This window comes from Bubalus bubalis, chromosome 2 (genome assembly GCF_019923935.1).
Source record: "Bubalus bubalis isolate 160015118507 breed Murrah chromosome 2, NDDB_SH_1, whole genome shotgun sequence".
In the NCBI taxonomy this organism is placed as follows: domain Eukaryota; kingdom Metazoa; phylum Chordata; class Mammalia; order Artiodactyla; family Bovidae; genus Bubalus; species Bubalus bubalis.
In genome coordinates this window covers 32,041,379-32,060,206 of record NC_059158.1, presented here as the reverse complement: position 1 = coordinate 32,060,206, position 18,828 = coordinate 32,041,379, and the positions used below count along the sequence as shown (strand labels likewise).

At 41.6% G+C, this 18,828-nt stretch overlaps 1 protein-coding gene across 3 annotated transcripts in view; it reads right to left on the bottom strand.

The window, feature by feature from the left end:
* The window catches only part of LOC102405714 (24-hydroxycholesterol 7-alpha-hydroxylase), a 101,997-nt gene that overhangs the window by 15,591 nt on the left and 67,578 nt on the right, over positions 1-18,828 (bottom strand). For 2 of the 3 annotated variants that reach the window (XM_044929320.2, XM_044929324.2), the window contains exon 11: positions 9,260-9,347. In XM_044929320.2, the coding sequence (XP_044785255.2) occupies positions 9,260-9,347 (88 nt within the window). Of the gene's footprint in view, positions 1-2,101; positions 3,308-9,259; positions 9,348-18,828 lie in introns of those variants that run through there. The other variant, XM_006076147.4, reaches the window with a different exon arrangement.

Below are 18,828 nucleotides of genomic sequence, written 5' to 3'. Positions count from 1 at the left end.
TCCACTTTGTGGAAAACTCAAGTTAGTACATATAAATATATACTTTATGTATATATATATATAAATACACCTTCGATTAATATGTGTTGTGTGTGCTGGGCTTAGTCACATCTGACTCTTTGTGACCGCCTGGACTGTAGCCCACCAGGCTCCTATGTCCTTGGAATTTTCCAGGCAAGAATAATGGAGTAGCTTGCCATTTTCTCCTCCAGGGGATCTTCCCGACCCAGGGATCGAACCCATGTCTCCCGCATCTCCTGCATTGGCAGACAGATTCTTTACCATTGAGCCATGTGGGAAACCCTATATGAAATCTCAGGCTAGGGAAATAAAAAGAAATAGGATTCTCTATGACACACCTCCTAGAGTAATGGAAACAAAAGCAAAAATAAACAAATGGGACCTAATTAAACTTAAAAGCTTTTGCACAATGAAGGAAACTAGAAGCAAGGTGAAAAGACAGCCTTCAGAATGGGAGAAAATGATAGCAAACGAAGCAACTGACAAAGAATTAATCTCAAAAATATACAAGCAGCTCAATTCCAGAAAAATAAATGATGCAATCAAAAAATGGACCAAGGAACTAAACAGACATTTCTCTAAAGAAGACATACAGATGGTTAACAAACACATGAAAAGATGCTCAACATCACTCTTTATCAGAGAAATGCAAATCAAAACCACAATGAGGTACCATCTCATGCCAGTCAGAATGGCTGCTATCAAAAAGTCTACAAACAATAAATGCTGGAGAGGGTGGGGAGAAAAGGGAACCTTCTTACATTGTTGGTGGGAATGCAAACTAGTACAGCCACTATGGAGAACAGTGTGGAGATTCCTTAAAAAAAATGGAAATAGAATGGCCATATGACCTAGCAATCCCACTGCTGGGCATATACACCAAGGAAACCAGAATTAGAAACACGTGTACCCCAGTGTTCATCGCAGCACTGTTTACAATAGCCTGGACATGGAAGCAACCTATATGTCCATCAGCAGGTGAATAGATAAGAAAGCTGAGGTACATATACACAATGGAATATTCCTCAGCTATTAAAAAGAATGCATCTGAATCAGTTCTAATGAGGTGGATGAAACTGCAGCCTATTACACAGAGCAAAGTAAGTCAGAAAGAAAAACACCAATCAGCATAACAATGCATATATATGGAATTTAGAAAGATGGTAACGATGAACCTATATGCGAGACAGCAAAAGAGACTCAGAGAAAAAGAACAGACTTTTGGACTTTGTGGGAGAAGGCGAGGGTGGGATGATTTGGGAGAATGGCATTGAAACATGTATATTATCATATGTGAAACAGATCGCCAGTCCAGGTTTAATGCATGAGACAGGGTGCTCGGGGCTGGTGCACTGGGATGACCCTGAGGGATGGGATGGGGAGGCAGGTGGGAGTGGGGTTCAGGATGGGGAACACATGTACACCCATGGCAGATTCATGTCAATGTATGGCAAAAACCACTACAATATTGTAAATTAATTAGCCTCCAATTAAAATAATTCATTTACAAAAAAAAGAAAAGAAATAAGGACCTCCAAGTATATTCCTCTTACCGTGCTTGATTTCAAAGGTTATAGATCTCCCACATCTGGGCAGTTTTTTTTTTTTTTAAAGTGCATAAACTTGCCAGCTAACTTCAACCTTACCAAACAATAATAAGGAGATAAACACTAGCCCCAAATGTCTGCAGATTTAGCTCAAGTGTCTATTATTTGCAAATACCATGTTTGGCTGTGGGCCCCAGCTGTTTGGAAGAGGACACACCTTCCCTGGAAGCACACCTGCCATATTTAGAAGAACCGCCAGCTAGTGGTCCACAGTTCTCAGCTCTCCTGTGGATTTTCAACTGCCTTCTTCACTCCCTTCAGTCCTCAGACCTCCAGCCTGCTAAGCTAAGCGGCAAGCTGCTAGCTAAGCTTCAAAATCACTGTATTAGTCCCAAAGAGTTAATGCATTCCAAAGTACTTAATTTTCTCCTAGCGAGTCATCTGCCCATTGGTGGGAGACAGATAAGTAAGCAATCGTTTTCAACCCCTCGGGATCATTCTAGCACAGGGGAGCAAATAATCCAGAGGACACATGCACTGCAAAGCTTATTTATTGTGAAACCAAGGAGGCAGATGGCATTTTATTGACTCTTAGAGGACAAATCACGCTGTGATTGGGGTCATATATTTCCCCTGAACATGATAGGATTTCTTTTCTGGATTTCATAGTAAATATTTCAGGCGAAAGTCTTAAGTAGTAGATTGAAAGGTTATTTGACTTGACACGTCACTTAGAGCTTCTATAAACTAGGAAAAATATTATCTCTTCAACTACAATTATAAACACCTTGAATCAAAAGGGTGCTTTCACCTTAATTAAAATACAAATGAATAAATCAGTCAACATACATATATTGAATATACCCTATAGAGAAGTGCTGTCCTAGGCAGAATGGAGGATAGAAATGAGTGTCAGACATGATCCCTGACTTCACAGGTCTTAGAAAGTGATCATTTTCTTCATATATTTAGCATTAGACATGTTTCATAAATAATTAAATTAATAGTGGTTTAAGAATTCCAATTGCTAGTTAAGAATTATATTAAGAAAAATAGCAACTTTCCAGAAATCATTATTTAATACTCTTTCAAGTCTAAGACTATTAGCCTTTTTTCAAAATAGAAGTTAAAGTATGTTATCTTCACAGTGAATTTAACATATGAAAAATTTCATTCAAATGACATTATTTCTATTTAAAGTTTTGATATAATAATGCAGGGATCCCCAATCACGAATCAGTATTGGGCCCTGGCCTGTTAGGAACCAGTCCACACAGCAGGAGGTGAGTGGTGGGAGAAACCGAAAACTCTGCCTCCCACACTCATCTGTGGAAAAATTGTCTTCCATGAAACCGGTGTCTGGTGCGAAAGAGGTTGGGGACTGTTGCAGTAATGTATGAAACCAATGCCAACTTCTGAAGAATACCTCTTTTTGGATCACTGAAATGTTTTACCCTGTATTGGGGCCTCAGTATCAGTGAGAGTGATGTCTGATTCTTCGTCTACACTTAAAATACCAAATACACATGCCACCTGGACATTGTCTTGAACTAAATCCTAAAATAAAATTAAGTGACGTGTTCTTGTCAAACTCAGGTCTAGGTGCCACCGGGCTACTGGATGGGGGGCAGTCACTCCTCCAGACGGCCCTGGCCCTCCAGCAGACATCATTTTCTTTGTTTAAACTGAATCCGGCATCGTCCTTCCGGCTGCTGGACACCCACCAAGTGGAGAGAACTCTAAAAGCAGAAATGCAGAAAGAGGATAGAAGTTAAGGGATGTAAGCCAACAGTGTGGACCTAAGGTTTAGTCAGTGTGATTGTTCCCGAAAGGCAGAGTTTAGGTTTGGAAGGCTGGATGGTTTTACTTGATGAGTTCTCCATGCTGCTGCTGCTGCTAAGTCGCTTCAGTTGTGTCTGACTCTATGTGACCCTGTAGACGGCAGCCCACCAGACTCCCCCATCCCTGGGATTCTCCAGGTAAGAACACTGGAGTGGGTTGCCATTTCCTTCTCCAATGTGTGAAAGTGAAAAGTGAAAGTGAAGTCGCTCAGTCCTATCCGACTCTTAGCGACCCCATGGACTGCAGCCCACCAGGCTCCTCCGTCCATGGGATTTTCCAGGCAAGAGTACTGGAGTGGGGTGCCATTGCCTTCATGGCGAGCATCATTTTTAGCCTTCTATTCAAGGGATGGATCTTCCCTGTAGCTCAGACAGTAAAGAATCTTCCTGCAATGCAGGAGACCCAGGTTCGATCCCTGGGTTGGGAAGATTCTCTGGAGTGGGGATAGAAATCCACTCCAGTATTTTTGCATGGAGAATCCCATGGACAGAGGAGCCTGGCGGGCCACAGTCCATGGGGTCGCAAAGAGCCAGACATGACTGAGTGATTAACACTACTATTCAAGGGACAGAAAAGGAGGCAATCCCTTACTCTTTTTTAGAAATTTATTTATTTTTATTTGGAGGATAATTGCTTTGCCATATTGTGTTGGCTTCTGCCATACATCAACATAAATCGGCCAGAGGTATACATATGTCCCCTCCGTCTTGAGCCTCTTTCACACCTCCAACCCCATCCCTGCCCTCTAAGCTGTCACAGAGCACTGGTTTGAGCTCCCTGGGTCATACAGCAAACTTCCATTGGCTATCTGTTTTACATATGGTAATGTACATATTTCCATGCTACACTCTCAATTTGTCCCACCCTCTCTTTTCCCCTGCTGTGTCCACAAGTCTGATCTCTATGTCTGCATCTCCTTTGCTGCCCTGCAAATAGGTTCATCAGTACCAATCCCTTATTCTAATAGCAGCTTCTTCACAGTTTCACATATCCCAAGGCTATGAGCCTGGGACTCACCCTTCACTTTAGCTGGGTGAAGAGGATACCACAAATACAGCTCTTTCAATACATTTCTGGCCCCCAGTATCTGACACCTCATTTATAATTGCTGAGTGAGACTTCTATGACACATGTTACTGATGTTCATAAGACAACATGGTGCTGATGGTGCAAACCACTATTATAGTGGACCTAGAAAGCATCACTACGAACAAAGCTAGTGGAGGTGATGGAATTCCAGTGGAGCTATTTCAAATCCTGAAAGATGATGCTATGAAAGTGCTGCACTCAATATGCCAGCAAATTTGGAAAACTCAGCAGTGGCCACAGGACTGGAAAAGGTCAGTTTTCATTCCAGTCCCAAAGAAAGGCAATGCCAAAGAATGCTCATACTACCACACAATTGCACTCATCTCATACGCTAGTAAAGTAATGCTCAAAATTCTCCAAGCCAGGCTTCAGCAATACGTGAACCATGAACTTCCAGATGTTCAAGCTGGTTTTAGAAAAGGCAGAGGAACCAGAGATCAAATTGCCAACATCCACTGGATCATCGAAAAAGCAAGAGAGTTCCAGAAAAACATCTATTTCTGCTTTATTGACTATTCCAAAGCCTTTGACTGTGTGGATCACAAGAAACTGTGGAAAATTCTGAAAGAGATGGTAATACCAGACCACCTGACCTGCCTCTTGAGAAATTTGTATGCAGGTCAGGAAGCAACAGTTAGAACTGGACATGGAACCACAGACTGGTTCCAAATAGGAAAAGGAGCATGTCAAGGCTGTATATTGTCACCCTGCTTATTTAACTTATATGCAGAGTACCTCATGAGAAACGCTGGGCTGGAAGAAGCACAAGCTGGAATCAAGATTGCCAGAACAAATATCAATAACCTCAGATATGCAGATGACACCACCCTTATGGCAGAAAGTGAAGAGGAACTCAAAAGCCTCTTGATGAAAGTGAAAGAGGAGAGTGAAAAAGTTGGCTTAAAACTCAACATTCAGAAAACAAAGATCATAGCCTCTGGTCCCATCACTTCATGGGAAATAAATGGGGAAATAGTAGAAACAGTGTCAGACTTTATTTTTGGGGGGGCTCCAAAATCACTGCAGATGGTGACTGCAGCCATGAAATTAAAAGACGCTTACTCCTTGGAAGGAAAGTTATGACCAACCTAGATAGCATATTCAAAAGCAGAGACATTACTTTGCCAACAAAGGTCCGTCTAGTTAAGGCTATGGTTTTTCCAGTAAGTCATGTATGGATGTGAAAGTTGGACTATGAAGAAAGCTGAGTGCCAACAAATTGATGCTTTTGAACTGTGGTGTTGGAGAAGACTCTTGAAAGTCCCTCGGACTGCAAGGAGATCCAACCAGTCCATTCTGAAGGAGATCAGCCCTGGGATTTCTTTGGAAGGAATGATGCTAAAGCTGAAACTCCAGTACTTTGGCCACCTCATGCGAAGAGTTGACTCATTGGAAATGACTCTGAGGCTGGGAGGGATTGGGGGCAGGAGGAGAAGGGGACGACAGAGGATGAGATGGCTGGATGGCATCACTGACTCGATGGACGTGAGTCTGAGTGAACTCCGGGAGTTGGTGATAGACAGGGGGGCCTGGTGTGCTGTGATTCATGGGGTTGCAAAGAGTCGGACACGACTGAGCGACTGAACTGAACTGAAACTGAAAGATCAAAACAAGTACCATCACTTCATGGGAAATAGATGGGGAAACAGTGGAAACAGTGTCAGACTTTATTTTGGGGGGCTCCAAAATCACTGCAGATGGTGATTGCAGCCATGAAATTAAAAGACGCTTACTCCTTGGAAGGAAAGTTATGACCAACCTAGATAGCATATTCAAAAGCAGAGACATTACTTTGCTAACAAAGGTCCGTCTAGTCAAGGCTATGGTTTTTCCTGTGGTCATGTATGGATGTGAGAGTTGGACTGTGAAGAAAGCTGAGCACGGAAGAATTGATGCTTTTGAACTGTGGTGTTGGAGAAGACTCTTGCGAGTCCCTTGGACTGCAAGGAGATCCAACCAGTCCATTCTAAAGGAGACAGCCCTGGGTGTTTTTTGGAAAGACTGATTGGAAAGCTGAAACTCCAATACTTTGGCCACCTCATGTGAAGAGTTGACTCATTGGAAAAGACTCTCATGCTGGGAGGGATTGGGGGCAGGAGGAAAAAGGGACGACAGAGGATGAGATGGCTGGATGGCATCACCGACTCGATGGATGTGGGCTTGAGTGAACTCCGGGAGTTGGTGATGGACAGGGAGGCTTGGCTTGCTGCAATTCATGGGGTCGCAAAGAGTCGGACACGACTGAGCGACTGAACTGAACTGAAGATCAAAACTGTCCAATGGGATATTCTGTGGGTGCCAAATGTTCCGATAGGTTCTATTACATCTTAGTTATGAACAAGGGGTGAATGGATGTGGGGGTGAGGGGAGGTCAGTTCATTGCAAATTAAGCAAAGAGGTTGCTGAAGCTTAGGAGCTTGAATGAGAAAACCAACCTGTTCTGTCAACTTTGAGTGTTGGAGAAAGAGGAGTGTGAGGAAGGAGGAGGGTGATCCAACTTAGATGATGAGTTTTTTTTTGTCATGAGTTTGAATGCAATGGGGCACAGAGTTTCTCAGTAAGTGGATTCTTAGGTCAGTTGATAGAATGAGTTACAGAACTTGCATGGACACTCTGAAATTGCATCTGTTCATCATTTTGTGTATATGAAGAAGTGTGTACTTTTCTACTAGGGGGATCTATAGATCTTGTGAGATTTTCTGAGAATCCATTCCCCTACTCCCAAAAGCACAGCAGAAGAAAACCAATCATCCAAATAAAAACTTCACTGTGTTAGCAAAAAATGTGTTTGCTTTTGGGAAAGAACTGAAGTGGGTCTTCCTGTGAGTGCTCAGAATGAAATAGTTCCCATTGCCAGCATCTGGACACAACTGACCAATCACAGATCCTGGAAAGCTTTGCAAAGTTTCCTTCTGGTTTGGTTCTTATTGGGAGAGAATTAAGATTAAATTATTTTCTTTAGACTGATGTAAAATAAAACTCTTACAAAAGTAAAATTGCAGATGCTAGCATTTGATTTGGGGTACTGTGGCAAGAAAATTCCTTTGAGGGAGCTGGTTTCCAAGCCCCATGATCTTCCTACACTTGATGCCAAAGTGTCTGGAGCATGCCCTGGTGACTCCCCCTTCCCTGCTGCAGCTTATAAGAGCCTGGTAATTGGAAGGTCATTGCCTGTATTTTTTGATCATCTCCTTTCACAACTTAGTAAAATAAATCCAACAATTAAATAATATTAATTGATCTTTCTAAAATAAGAACTGTGAAATGAAATGCCCTTTGAGACAAGGATTCTCTCAGACTTGTACTTTTTACAAACTGAGGTCACATCTCTTTGAAAAATGTTCGTAGTAGGGTCAAAATAGAAATAAGATGTATTTTAAAACAAAAAGAAAAAGGTATAAAAATACTAGAATTCTTAGTGGGGAAGAAAGTGCTGGAAAAAACCCTGCCTAAGGATCTGGTCAAAATGACTGATCTCCAGTTTTATGTGTCACATGGTTTGACATCCTTCTAATGTGAAAAGGCATTCCTGTGTCTTCTGACTGGTGGGAAAATAGTTAGATGCTGAGTCAGTCCTGGACAATATCGCAACATTTAACTTGGAAGATCAGAAACTAGTATTTGGTGCCTGTAAATCCTGGCCCGGATCTTCATTTTGCCAACAAAACTGTACTCAGCTGAAAACCTTTGTGAAGGGTGTTTTGATTTCCCTTTCATCATTGGATTTTGAGAGCTCTTTATCACTGTTGCTTGTACTCAAAATAGAAGTGCAAAAGAAATCAAGGCAAAGTGCTGAAATGTGCATATTTGTGAGCAATATAATATTTTCAGTGTCATTTATGCACTTACAGAATTTCTGTTGAAATGTCACCCAGGAGTTTTATTTATCCCTCCATATATTAGCCCTTAGTATATCAAGAGTAAATCATAGCACAAAATGCTATGTGAATAGCCCTGAGATTGCAATTCTTAATTTCTGAGCTTCAGCCTCAGTTTAAATTAAATAGCACCTTTTATCCAGAGTTTTCAAAGGGACATCCAAACACCTGGAATTAAATTGGACTTCCCCGTTTCCTAGGACAGTGGTCCTCAAAGTGTGGAAGCAGCAGCACCCAGAACTTATCAGAAATACAAATTCTGAAGCCCTTTGCCAGATCTACTCATCAGGAGCTCTAGGGCTAGGGCCAAGGATTCTGTGTTCTAACAAGCCCCCTCCATCTCAGCTAATTCTGATGTTCACACCAGTTTGAGGGCCATTGGTCCAAGAGAAGAGAACTACAGAAACACAAATGAGTTAAATGATTGAGAGAGCCAAAGGTCAGAGGTGGGGAAAGGTCATGGCCTTCACATTGCGTTTCACTGTTTCTACTGTTGGGTTAATTTCCTTCTATGTCATTGCTTCCAAGTGGACTAACGGCTATGATTCGTGGCTCATGGCTCACTTTTGGACACACAGACATGCCTTTCTAGGGAAACAAGCCTGACATCAAGGCCATGTAAAAGGGTTAAAATGGATAATTCATTGGGGAGCTCCTAACACCAAGTGGTGAAAGCACTACTGTTAGGTCCCGGTCTTGTGATAATGGGGAACACAGAATTGACTTAGAATTAAAGGGGTGTTTCTCAGTCTGCAGAGACGAACTGTTAAGATGAGCCTAAGTGAGGAGATCAGTCAGCTCATACCCAGTAATTAAAATGAAGGAGTTAGACTTTATCTCAAATTTGAAAGTCATGCTATTCAAAATTCTGAAAAGATTTACCTGTTTTGGCAATGGGTCAAGAAGACTGCAGTCATAATAATAAAATATTAAAATAATACATATTTGAATCTCCAACAGAGCCAGCCACCTGAAAGAAAAAGAAAATAAAATTGGTGCTTGGTATTGAAAGATGCATACATATCTTCCAGTAAAGAGTATGGGCTTCCCTGATGGCTCAAATGGTAAAGAATCTGCCTGCAATGCAGAAGACCCAGATTTGATCCCTGGGTTGGGAAGATCCCCTGGAGAAAAGCATGGCAACCCACTCCAGTATTCTTGCCTGGAGAATCCCATGGACAGAGGAGCCTGACAGGCTACAGTCCATGGGGTCACAAAGAGTCAGACACGATTGAGTGGCTAACACTGAAGAATATCTATAACTACTCATATTTCAGAGCAAATGTGCTCTTCCTTGCAATATAAACCTTCACTATTAAGAGGACAGAGTAAAGAAAAACTTAACTCTTTCCTTTTATAAAACTGTCTACTCCATAAGGGAGTTGGGATGATTACAGTGTTTTAAAATGTGTATACAATGCTTAGCCAGTGGAAGCATTTAATGAATGAGATTCCAGGTCTCTCCTCTAAGTTCTAGATTTGTCCTTTTCAATACAGTAGCTATTAGCTACATGAGGCTACTTAAATAAATTTAAATTTATCAAAATTAAAAATTTCAGCTCCTTAGTGGCATAAACCACATTTCAAGTGCTTAATGGCCATAAGTAGTTACTGGCCACCATATCGAACAACACCTATTTAGAACTTTTCTATGATCACAGAAAGTTCCATAGGACAGTCCTGTAGGAATTACTGCCTAGATATTCTGGAGGCACTTTAAATTTCCCCTAACTGCCAATTTTTTTCTCTACTATAATCCTACACTCAGGCTCCAAGTTTTTTGATCATACATCTCTGATAAGAAAATACTGTACATACCCTACAATATATGAAGACCCATTTATTTATAAATTATAAGCACTTCCCTGGTGGTCCAGTGACTAAGACTCTGCGCTCCCCATGCAGGTGGCCCAGGTTCGAACCCTGGCCAGGGACCTAGATCCCACATGCTACAACTAACACCTACCACAGCCAAACAAATATTTTTTAAAAAATTGTATATACATACCATTGTACTAGTTTACTGCCAACTTTGTATACACATATATATATACACAGAAATTGAAAAACTGAGAAAAATGTAAATGAAATTCTGCCACTTTTCCTGGCATCCCAGTGGGTTGTTTTGAGCTCTCCTTAGGGGAGGCAGACCATTTTAGAGGGAATGGCCCCTAATAAGTACGATTAGTCCAACATCAGAAATCTGTATGCCATCGTAGAAACAACACTCTCCATTACACTTCCTGCACAGTTGGACACCGAGGTTTTTGTTTTATCTTCCTAATGCTTCCCCAGTCCTTCTCCTTATCCCCCTAACTCTAGTCCCTCCACTGCTCCCCACTGTAGATCTTCACCATTTACTGATGTCCTGGATTCCTGAATCACCTGGGCTTTCAGATTGGCTTCTCTGCTTTCAGTATCACTTCTCTCTACTCTGTCCTTTGCCCTACTACTGAAGAGAACTTTCTAAGACAGAAATTTATTGCCATTTCCTCATTTTACACACATGTACTTAGTCACTCAGTCATGTCCGATTATCTGCAAGACCATGGACTGTAGCCTGCCAGGCTCCTCTGTCCATGGGGATTCTACAGGCAAGAACACTAGAATGGGTTGCCATGCCCTTCTCCAGGAGATCTTCCCAACCCAGGGATCGAACCCAGGTCTCCCACATTGCAGGCAGATTCTTTACCATCTGAGCCACCAGGGATGCCCAAGAATATTGGAGTGGATAGCCTGTCGCTTCTCCAGGGAATCTTCCTGACCCAGGAATTGAACCAGGGTCTCTTGCACTGCAGGCAGATTCTTTACCAGCTGAGCTACCAGGGAAGCCCATTCCATTTGTCAATGCTTCTTATTTCCTTCTACATGCTGCAGGGAACACTGCCAGCCATTGAAGACCTGTCTCCGACCTATTTCTCCAGCCTCCTCTCCCCCAGAGCTCCTCCTTAAAATCCATGCTCTTGCCACACTGAATACTTGAGGTTCTCTGAATGGCAATGCCATCTTTTGCAAGCCCTTCTCTTCCCTGAGGCTCAGTTTCCTCTGGAAGCATTCCCTGACTGCTTGCTCCCGGGCTGAGGTGCCCTTCCTGCCCATTCCATGGCTCCCTGGGCACACTTTAGCCACTGCGTCTACTGCATGAATTGTGATCGTTTATTAGTTATCTCTCTCCTGGGATTATAGTCTTGGGTCTTAGCACAGGGCATGGAGCTCTGCTAGTATCTAGTGTTGACTGATAAAAGGAACGATGATGGAAGGAGATGCCTCCATAAAGCAGATTCAATTTCTTTATCTTTCCATCTTTTTCTATGTTTCTGTGGCACTTTTAACATCCCTCAATTAACACCATTATCCTACAATCCCACCCTATTACACTTAATCTTCCTCATGTCTGTCTCCCCTTATCGACTACAACCTTCACAAAAACAGGAAGCAGGTCTTATTTATCATTGAATCCTCAACGTTTGTTGATTGCATGAGTGGATGAATGAATATGAATGATCTACTATTTGTATCAGATAATTAGATTTATTTCCCACTGGTATTCTTGAAACATCTTGCCTGTATTTCTATTTCAAATGAAATCTGGAGCACTCCAGGTATTGTTAGAACCTACCTGGATACATCAGTTCTTCACAAATACTTGTGATGTAAATTTAATTCTACCTACGAGCCTGGTGTGCCGCAGTCCACGGGGCTGCAAAGAGTCAGACACGACTTAGAGACTGACAACAACTTAGAAATGCTAAAGATAATTCATTTCAATGGAGTGTCAATGCTTATGAAATAGAACAACTCAATCTACTGATTTGGATCAAATTAAGCAGTAATTCCAAGAAAAAGCAATTTTGCTAATTTGCAGGTTTAGAATTCCTCACAATTAAGTTTTTGTCAAGCTTCTAACAAATTAGATTGTCCATTTCTGGCCATGATGTTTGTCCTTGGGACAGGAGCAGCCCATGATGGGCACACCATATCTTCTTCCCTTAAGATATATCCATAATGTATAACTCTGAAATGAGAAGATAGCATAAATCACAAACACTGTTTGGAAACTGTAACGGTGTTTAATTGTTGTTGATTATTAACATATGTAACTATCAATAATAAATTCTTTGCATTATGATTTTTTTAGAAAGAGATATATCCAAATGTTTATTCTTCAGATTCTCTGCAGAATGACTGATTATCATCTTAATTTTGTGGGCATGCTAAATACTTCATTTCTGTGAGACAAAAAGCCATTAGACAGTTTTGAACAAATTTGACTTAAGTTTTTAAAAAATCATTCTGGCTGCTACTTTGAGAATAAAATATATGGTGATGGAAGAAGACTGATTTGGAAACAATTATGATCTTCCAGGCAACAGAAAACTTGGACCTGAATGGGCCAGGATGATGGAAATAGTCATGAGTCATGGTTAGTATCTGGATGTACTTTGCAGGATAGGCTGATGGTTTGCATGACAGACGTAAGAATGGATAAGAAAGCTGCGGTACATATACACAATGGAGTATTACTCATCCATTAAAAAGAATACATTTGAATCAGTTCTAATGAGGTGGATGAAACTGGAGCCTATTATACAGAGTGAAGTAAGCCAGAAAGAAAAACACCAATACAATATACTAACACATATATATGGAATTTAGAAAGATGGTAACAATAACCCTGTATATGAGACAGCAAAAGAGACACTGATGTATAGAACAGTCTTTTGGACTCTGTGGGAGAGGGAGAGGGTGGGGTGATTTGGGAGAATGGCATTGAAATATGTATAATATCATATATGAAATGAGTCACCAGTCCAGGTTCGATGCATGATACTGGATGCTTGGGGCTGGTGCACTGGGACGACCCAGAGGGATGGTACGGGGAGGGAGGAGGGAGGAGGGTTCAGGATGGGGAACACGTGTATACCTGTGGTGGATTCATGTTGATATATGGCAAAACCAATACAATATTGTGAAGTTAAAAAAAAAAAAGACTTAATAAAGGAATAAAGGGGGATTCCAAGTTTTTGGCCTGAGGAAATACAAGGGTACTGCAATGCGGAAAGGTGAAGGAGGAGCAGGTTGAGGAGTTATCATTCAGAGCTCACTTTTGGACCTGTTCATTGCAGCTTGCTGTTGACCAGTGCCTCGGAGACATCCAGTGGAGATGTTGAGTGATGACTAGGGACGAGCCTGGTGTTTGGGGGGTTCAGTCAGGGATGGAGGTACAAGAGACATAAATAGAGTCCTCACTATTCGGACAGTGATATAAAGCCAAGGGATAGGATGAAGTCACGTAGGGGATAGGTTAAACAGAAAAAAATAAGAAATCTCAGGAGACAGCTCTGAGGCAGTCCAAAATTTAGAGGTTAGACAGGTGAGGATGACCAGCAAAGGAATCTAAGAAGTAGCCAGAGGAGTAGGATAATGAAAAGAGTGATTATCTTCAAAGTCCCGTGAAGAAAGCATTCCATGGAGGCCTGAGCTCCTTCAGATCTAACGGGAAAGGCTGACAGTGAGCGCTTGCGTGCATGCTCAGTTGCTCAGTCATGTCAAATTCTTTGCGACTCCATGCACTTCAGCCTGTGAGGCTCCTCTGTCCATGGAATTTTCCAGGCAAGGATACTGGAGTGGAGCTGCCATTTCCTCCCCTGGGGGATCTTCCGGACCCAGGGATTGAACCCGTGTCTCCAGTAGCTCTTGCATTGGCAGGTGGATTCTTTACCACTGAGCCACCTAGGAAACCCATGGCAATGAGTACCCACGTGTGAAAAGAAACATTAAAGTTCCTGCTCACATAAAACAGCCAATTCTTCTCAGTCCTCAGCTCCCTCTCTAGAAATGACTTGATAACGATCACTACACTGACATTTTGCGTTCAGTAGAATAAGCAGCGACTCCTCGATCTTTAGCAGCTGCCCAGCGGCACTAGAAAAAATGCTCGTTAATTCTGCATTTGTGAATTATAAAAGTTTTATAGGCTCTCCTTTATCCAAACAAATCCCATTTTCTTAGAAGTCTGTTTTTAGCCCTTTTCTAAGTTTAGCTTGCTGTGACCGAAGCACTTCTCTGAACTCAGCCCCGTGGGGAAAGAGTGCCTGGCACCCCTCCTCTCCAGTCCCTGGAGGAGAGGCACTGTGATAATAAAGACTGTGGACTGTTGATGGGGAGGTGGGGCTGTTGCAGGGAAGAAAGCCCTCAGCTCCCTGCAGAAGGCGCGGTGATGAGAGACGGAGCCGGAAGAGCAGGAGGAACTGAGGAACAGGCTGCCGAGGGGCTGGAATGAGTCAGGTTCTGGTGCTGGGTACTTTGACCCTGAGAGTATAAGAGACCTTGTGAAGAAACTGTACTGAAAAGTGATACTTCTATGTGAAAATGAAGGCTCTTTAAACATTATCACACATAAGAGGCCCTCCACGAATACTTCCTCTATTACGCAAATATGTAAACAAGAAATAGTTCATATGCTATTTAAGAGCACAAATTGGACTATTTTAGAAACACTAAGTATATTTTGATTAGAAATAGAACTAATGTTTGTTAGTTCATTAAGATAGTTTTCCACTGGAACCTGCAAGCATTTTCTGAACTAATTTTAGTCTCTGTGATGTTCTTAAAAATCATAAAACTGAATTTCCTTAGGGTAAAACTATATTCTAGGTTTTTGACCAACTGATACTGTGTGCATTAGGGAGGCTTTAAATTTTTTCTTCTTTTGTTATTGAGGGGTAAACTAGTTCAGTTATTAAATTAGTATTAGGTATTGAAATAATATAAATATTAATACCATATTTACTATCATTTCTAAACATTCTGATATTCTAAAGAAAAAGATGAGTTAATAAAACAGGTAATAAAATAATATGTGCTAAAACTCTTATTTTCTCCAAATATTTGGATATTCTAGCAGAATTACTACCTCAGTTATTCACTAAAATGAAGTTAATTTTTTTTGAAATGGCAAAAAGCAATTTGTGTTTACAAGCCTTTACCCTGTTACTGAATTTTGTTTTGATGTCTAACATATTAGGGACTAACATACACATACCTGTGACATTAAAGGTTTTTACTACAAAGAAAGAGAGCTTCATAAATCCATATTTTTACAAAAGCTCTTCAGAAGCAAGTTGAGCTATGCTCATGCTAGAAATGTTTTCTTAATACTTCTAATGTCAAAACAGTGAAAGTAATGAGGCATATTATTTATAACAGATTTATTTTTTACACTTGCAAGAACAACATTACACATCTACAAATAAAGCTCATTAAAATATAAACATGTTGAAAATTCCTTAAATACTGAGAACTTGCGTGTTTTCCCCATTTGTAAATAAATGCTCAAGGAGACCTACACAAACACTGAGCACACAAAGCCCTACGAAACCCAGACTTGACAATCGTATTGCTAGTAATGCACGTGGAGAGATGGGGAAGGTAACAGTGTTAAGATAAAGGTGGAGACAAAAGGGCTACGGAGGTCCGGAGACTGGAGCGAACACTGTGGCCCGGAGTGATCAACTCCATATGGAGGTGATGCTTGAGCTAGTCCTGGAGAGAAGGACTGGCTTTGATAAGTAGACATGTTGAGTGGGGCATTCCAGACCCAGGAGAGAGCAAGAGTCAGAGGAGGAACGGGCACAGTCATCAGGCGACAGCTAGTAGACTGTCTAGGGTGGGCATTCCTAGATGTTCAGAAAGATGTATTTGTGTCAGATTCTGAAGAGTCTGGAGTTCTAGGCCAATGGGTTTGGCCAGTAGGCAGTGATGCCCAGCTTTAACAAGAAAGTAACAACTTAGAGATGATTATTTAAGGAAAATTCATCTGTTTGTGGTGAGTAAGACAGATTAAAAGAAGAGATAAAGGGGGAGAAGGATAAGAAAACCATGACATCTCCTGGGTCAAGATGACCTAGGTTAGGAGGTGGGAGTGGATGCGGCAGATTGAAAAGAGAGAGGGGTGAAGGGTGACTCTAGGAGCCAAGTGTCTAGGAAATCAGTGATACACAGAAGAGGAACAAGGAGCACAAAAGGAACGCTAGGGTTAGCAGTAAGTCATGATTTTCATTTTAGATGTCTTGATTTTGAGACTGAATCCCTCTCTTCCTTTTTAAAAGAAAATCTCTCTTTTTGTCCTACTAGAAGTCATTGTGGGCAGTGCCAGCATGGGCTGGAAAACTGCCACTGTTGCCAGGAGCAGGGGCTCTGAAGTATATTCCAAGTTGCTACCAGCTGCAGCTTATGAAAATAGAATGATCTTGCCCTGGAATTCAGAGAAGGCAGGGTACAGACATACTTTCACAGGCATCCTTCATTGAAGCAGGGCTAGTCAAGTTAAAGGGGAAGTACTTTTCCCACACCCTCATTCCCTTTAAGAAATCTTACAGGAAAGTGAAAACCATTTGGTGACAGGAGGCAAAATGATCTAGACCAGTGTTTCTCACACTTCAGCATGCATCAGAATCACATGGAAGGCTGTTCAAACCCATGTCACTGGACCCACCCTCCATGTTTCTGACTTAGTAGATCTAGGGATGGGCCACCCAACTTGCACTTTTTACAAGTTTCCACGTAATGTTGCTACTAGTGGTATGGGGATCATATTTTAGAATCATTATCAGAGGAACATGATCAAGCAGAAAGGGGAAAATATGTTAAAAGCTGTAGTTTACCCTGGGGGATGGGATGGGAAGGGAGGTAGGAGGGGGGGTTCTGGATGGGAAACACATGTGCACCCGTGGCTGATTCCTGTCGATGTATGGCAAAAACCACTACAGTACTGTAAAGTAATTAGCCTCCAATTAAAATAAATAAAATAATTTTTTAAAAAGCTGTAGTCTATCAAATCTTTTAGTTTTAGCACATAAAATTAAAATGACCAAGCATACCTCAGCTACACAGGAAACATTATGCCTGGGGTACCAAACTTTTGATTGGGAATGATGGCGTGGGCAAAATCTGGAAGAGTGAGCAGACAGATGGTGATATTAAATAAGGCGAAATAAATCCAGAATAAAATGAGAAGAATCGGATTAGGGTAAACTGGAAGAGAAGGAAAAGAAGAAAACGTGAAAAACAGAAGAGAAGGGAATGGGACATATTTAAATGGGGGAAAGGAGGGAGAGAAAGGAGAGGACCTCAGAGCTTCTTGACTTGAGACACTGTTTTATATTTCTTTGGGGAGATGAGAATCAGATCCTAGTGGGAGGACAGTCTCTGAGGCCACTGGTTGTCAGAGCTGCAGCCAGGGTTATTTTAACAGTGATCCTCCTAGAAGAAAAACTCTTATATGTAGGAGCTGTGAGCTAGATATTTGATACCTCTTTCTAAACATTCTTATTCAACGAAAGGGCAAAGAATACTACTGACTTCATTAAGACAAACTACTCACCAAATAGAAATGATCTTGTGCTATAGCTTAAATTTCAGACCCTCCAGGAAAAAATTAAGCAGTGACATTTGTTTTTGTTTTCTTCAGTGATATACCCACCTTAAATGAAACTCAATCCCCTAAGAAGTCCAAGCTATTTAGAAAGCTACTAACTCTTGAGGTTACTATATGTTAATATGATATGCCATGGAGTTAAACAGATCTTGAAAGAAAGCTTTTGCTCTTAAGGAAATTATAGATTACTTAGAATGCTTTTGGAGCTTCTCTTGTGGCTGCAATGTGGGAGAATCTGCCTACAATGTGGGAGACCTGGGTTCAATCCCTGGGTTGGGAAGATCCCCTGGAGAAGGGAAAGACTACCCAATCCTGCATTCTGGCCTGGAGAATTCCACGGACTGTATGACAGTATGGTCCGTGGGGTCTCAAAGAGTCGGACATGATCGAGTGACTTTCACTCACAGGATGCTTTTGGTTACAAGTGACAGAATAATCCACAACAGGCTGGTTTCTGTATGGAAGGGATTGTATCACTTTATGCACCTAAAAAATCTAGAGCTGGTGCTGGCCTCAGGCAGAGATCACTCCAACAGTTCAATGACATAACCATGGAGCCAGTTCGCCTCTGCTGCCCTGCTCTATGGTACCAACTTCATCCTGCTTTTGCAGTTTCAAAATAGCTGCTGACAGTTTCTGGGGCCAAGTGCTTCTTTATTCACATCCTACAGGGAGTGATTATTTCTGACCCAGAAGTCTCAATAGAAACTTTCACTTGGTAGTTAACTGTATCACTTAAAACACAAGGCAAGACTAAAATCAATCACTATGGGAGGGGCGGCAGGGCAAAGGGAAAGGATGTGAGGATCGGTTTAGGGAACAGTGCTTCATTGCTATGAGCTGGGGGTGGAAAAAGCACCCCAGCATCCCATGAATCTAGGATGCTAGAAAATCTAGGAAAACTAGGGCAATTAGCAAGCAAGAAGGAGATAGTCAATGATGGGGAGATAAAGAATGGATATAACTGAACCACTGTGCTGAAGCCTGAAATTAACACAACATTGTAAATCAA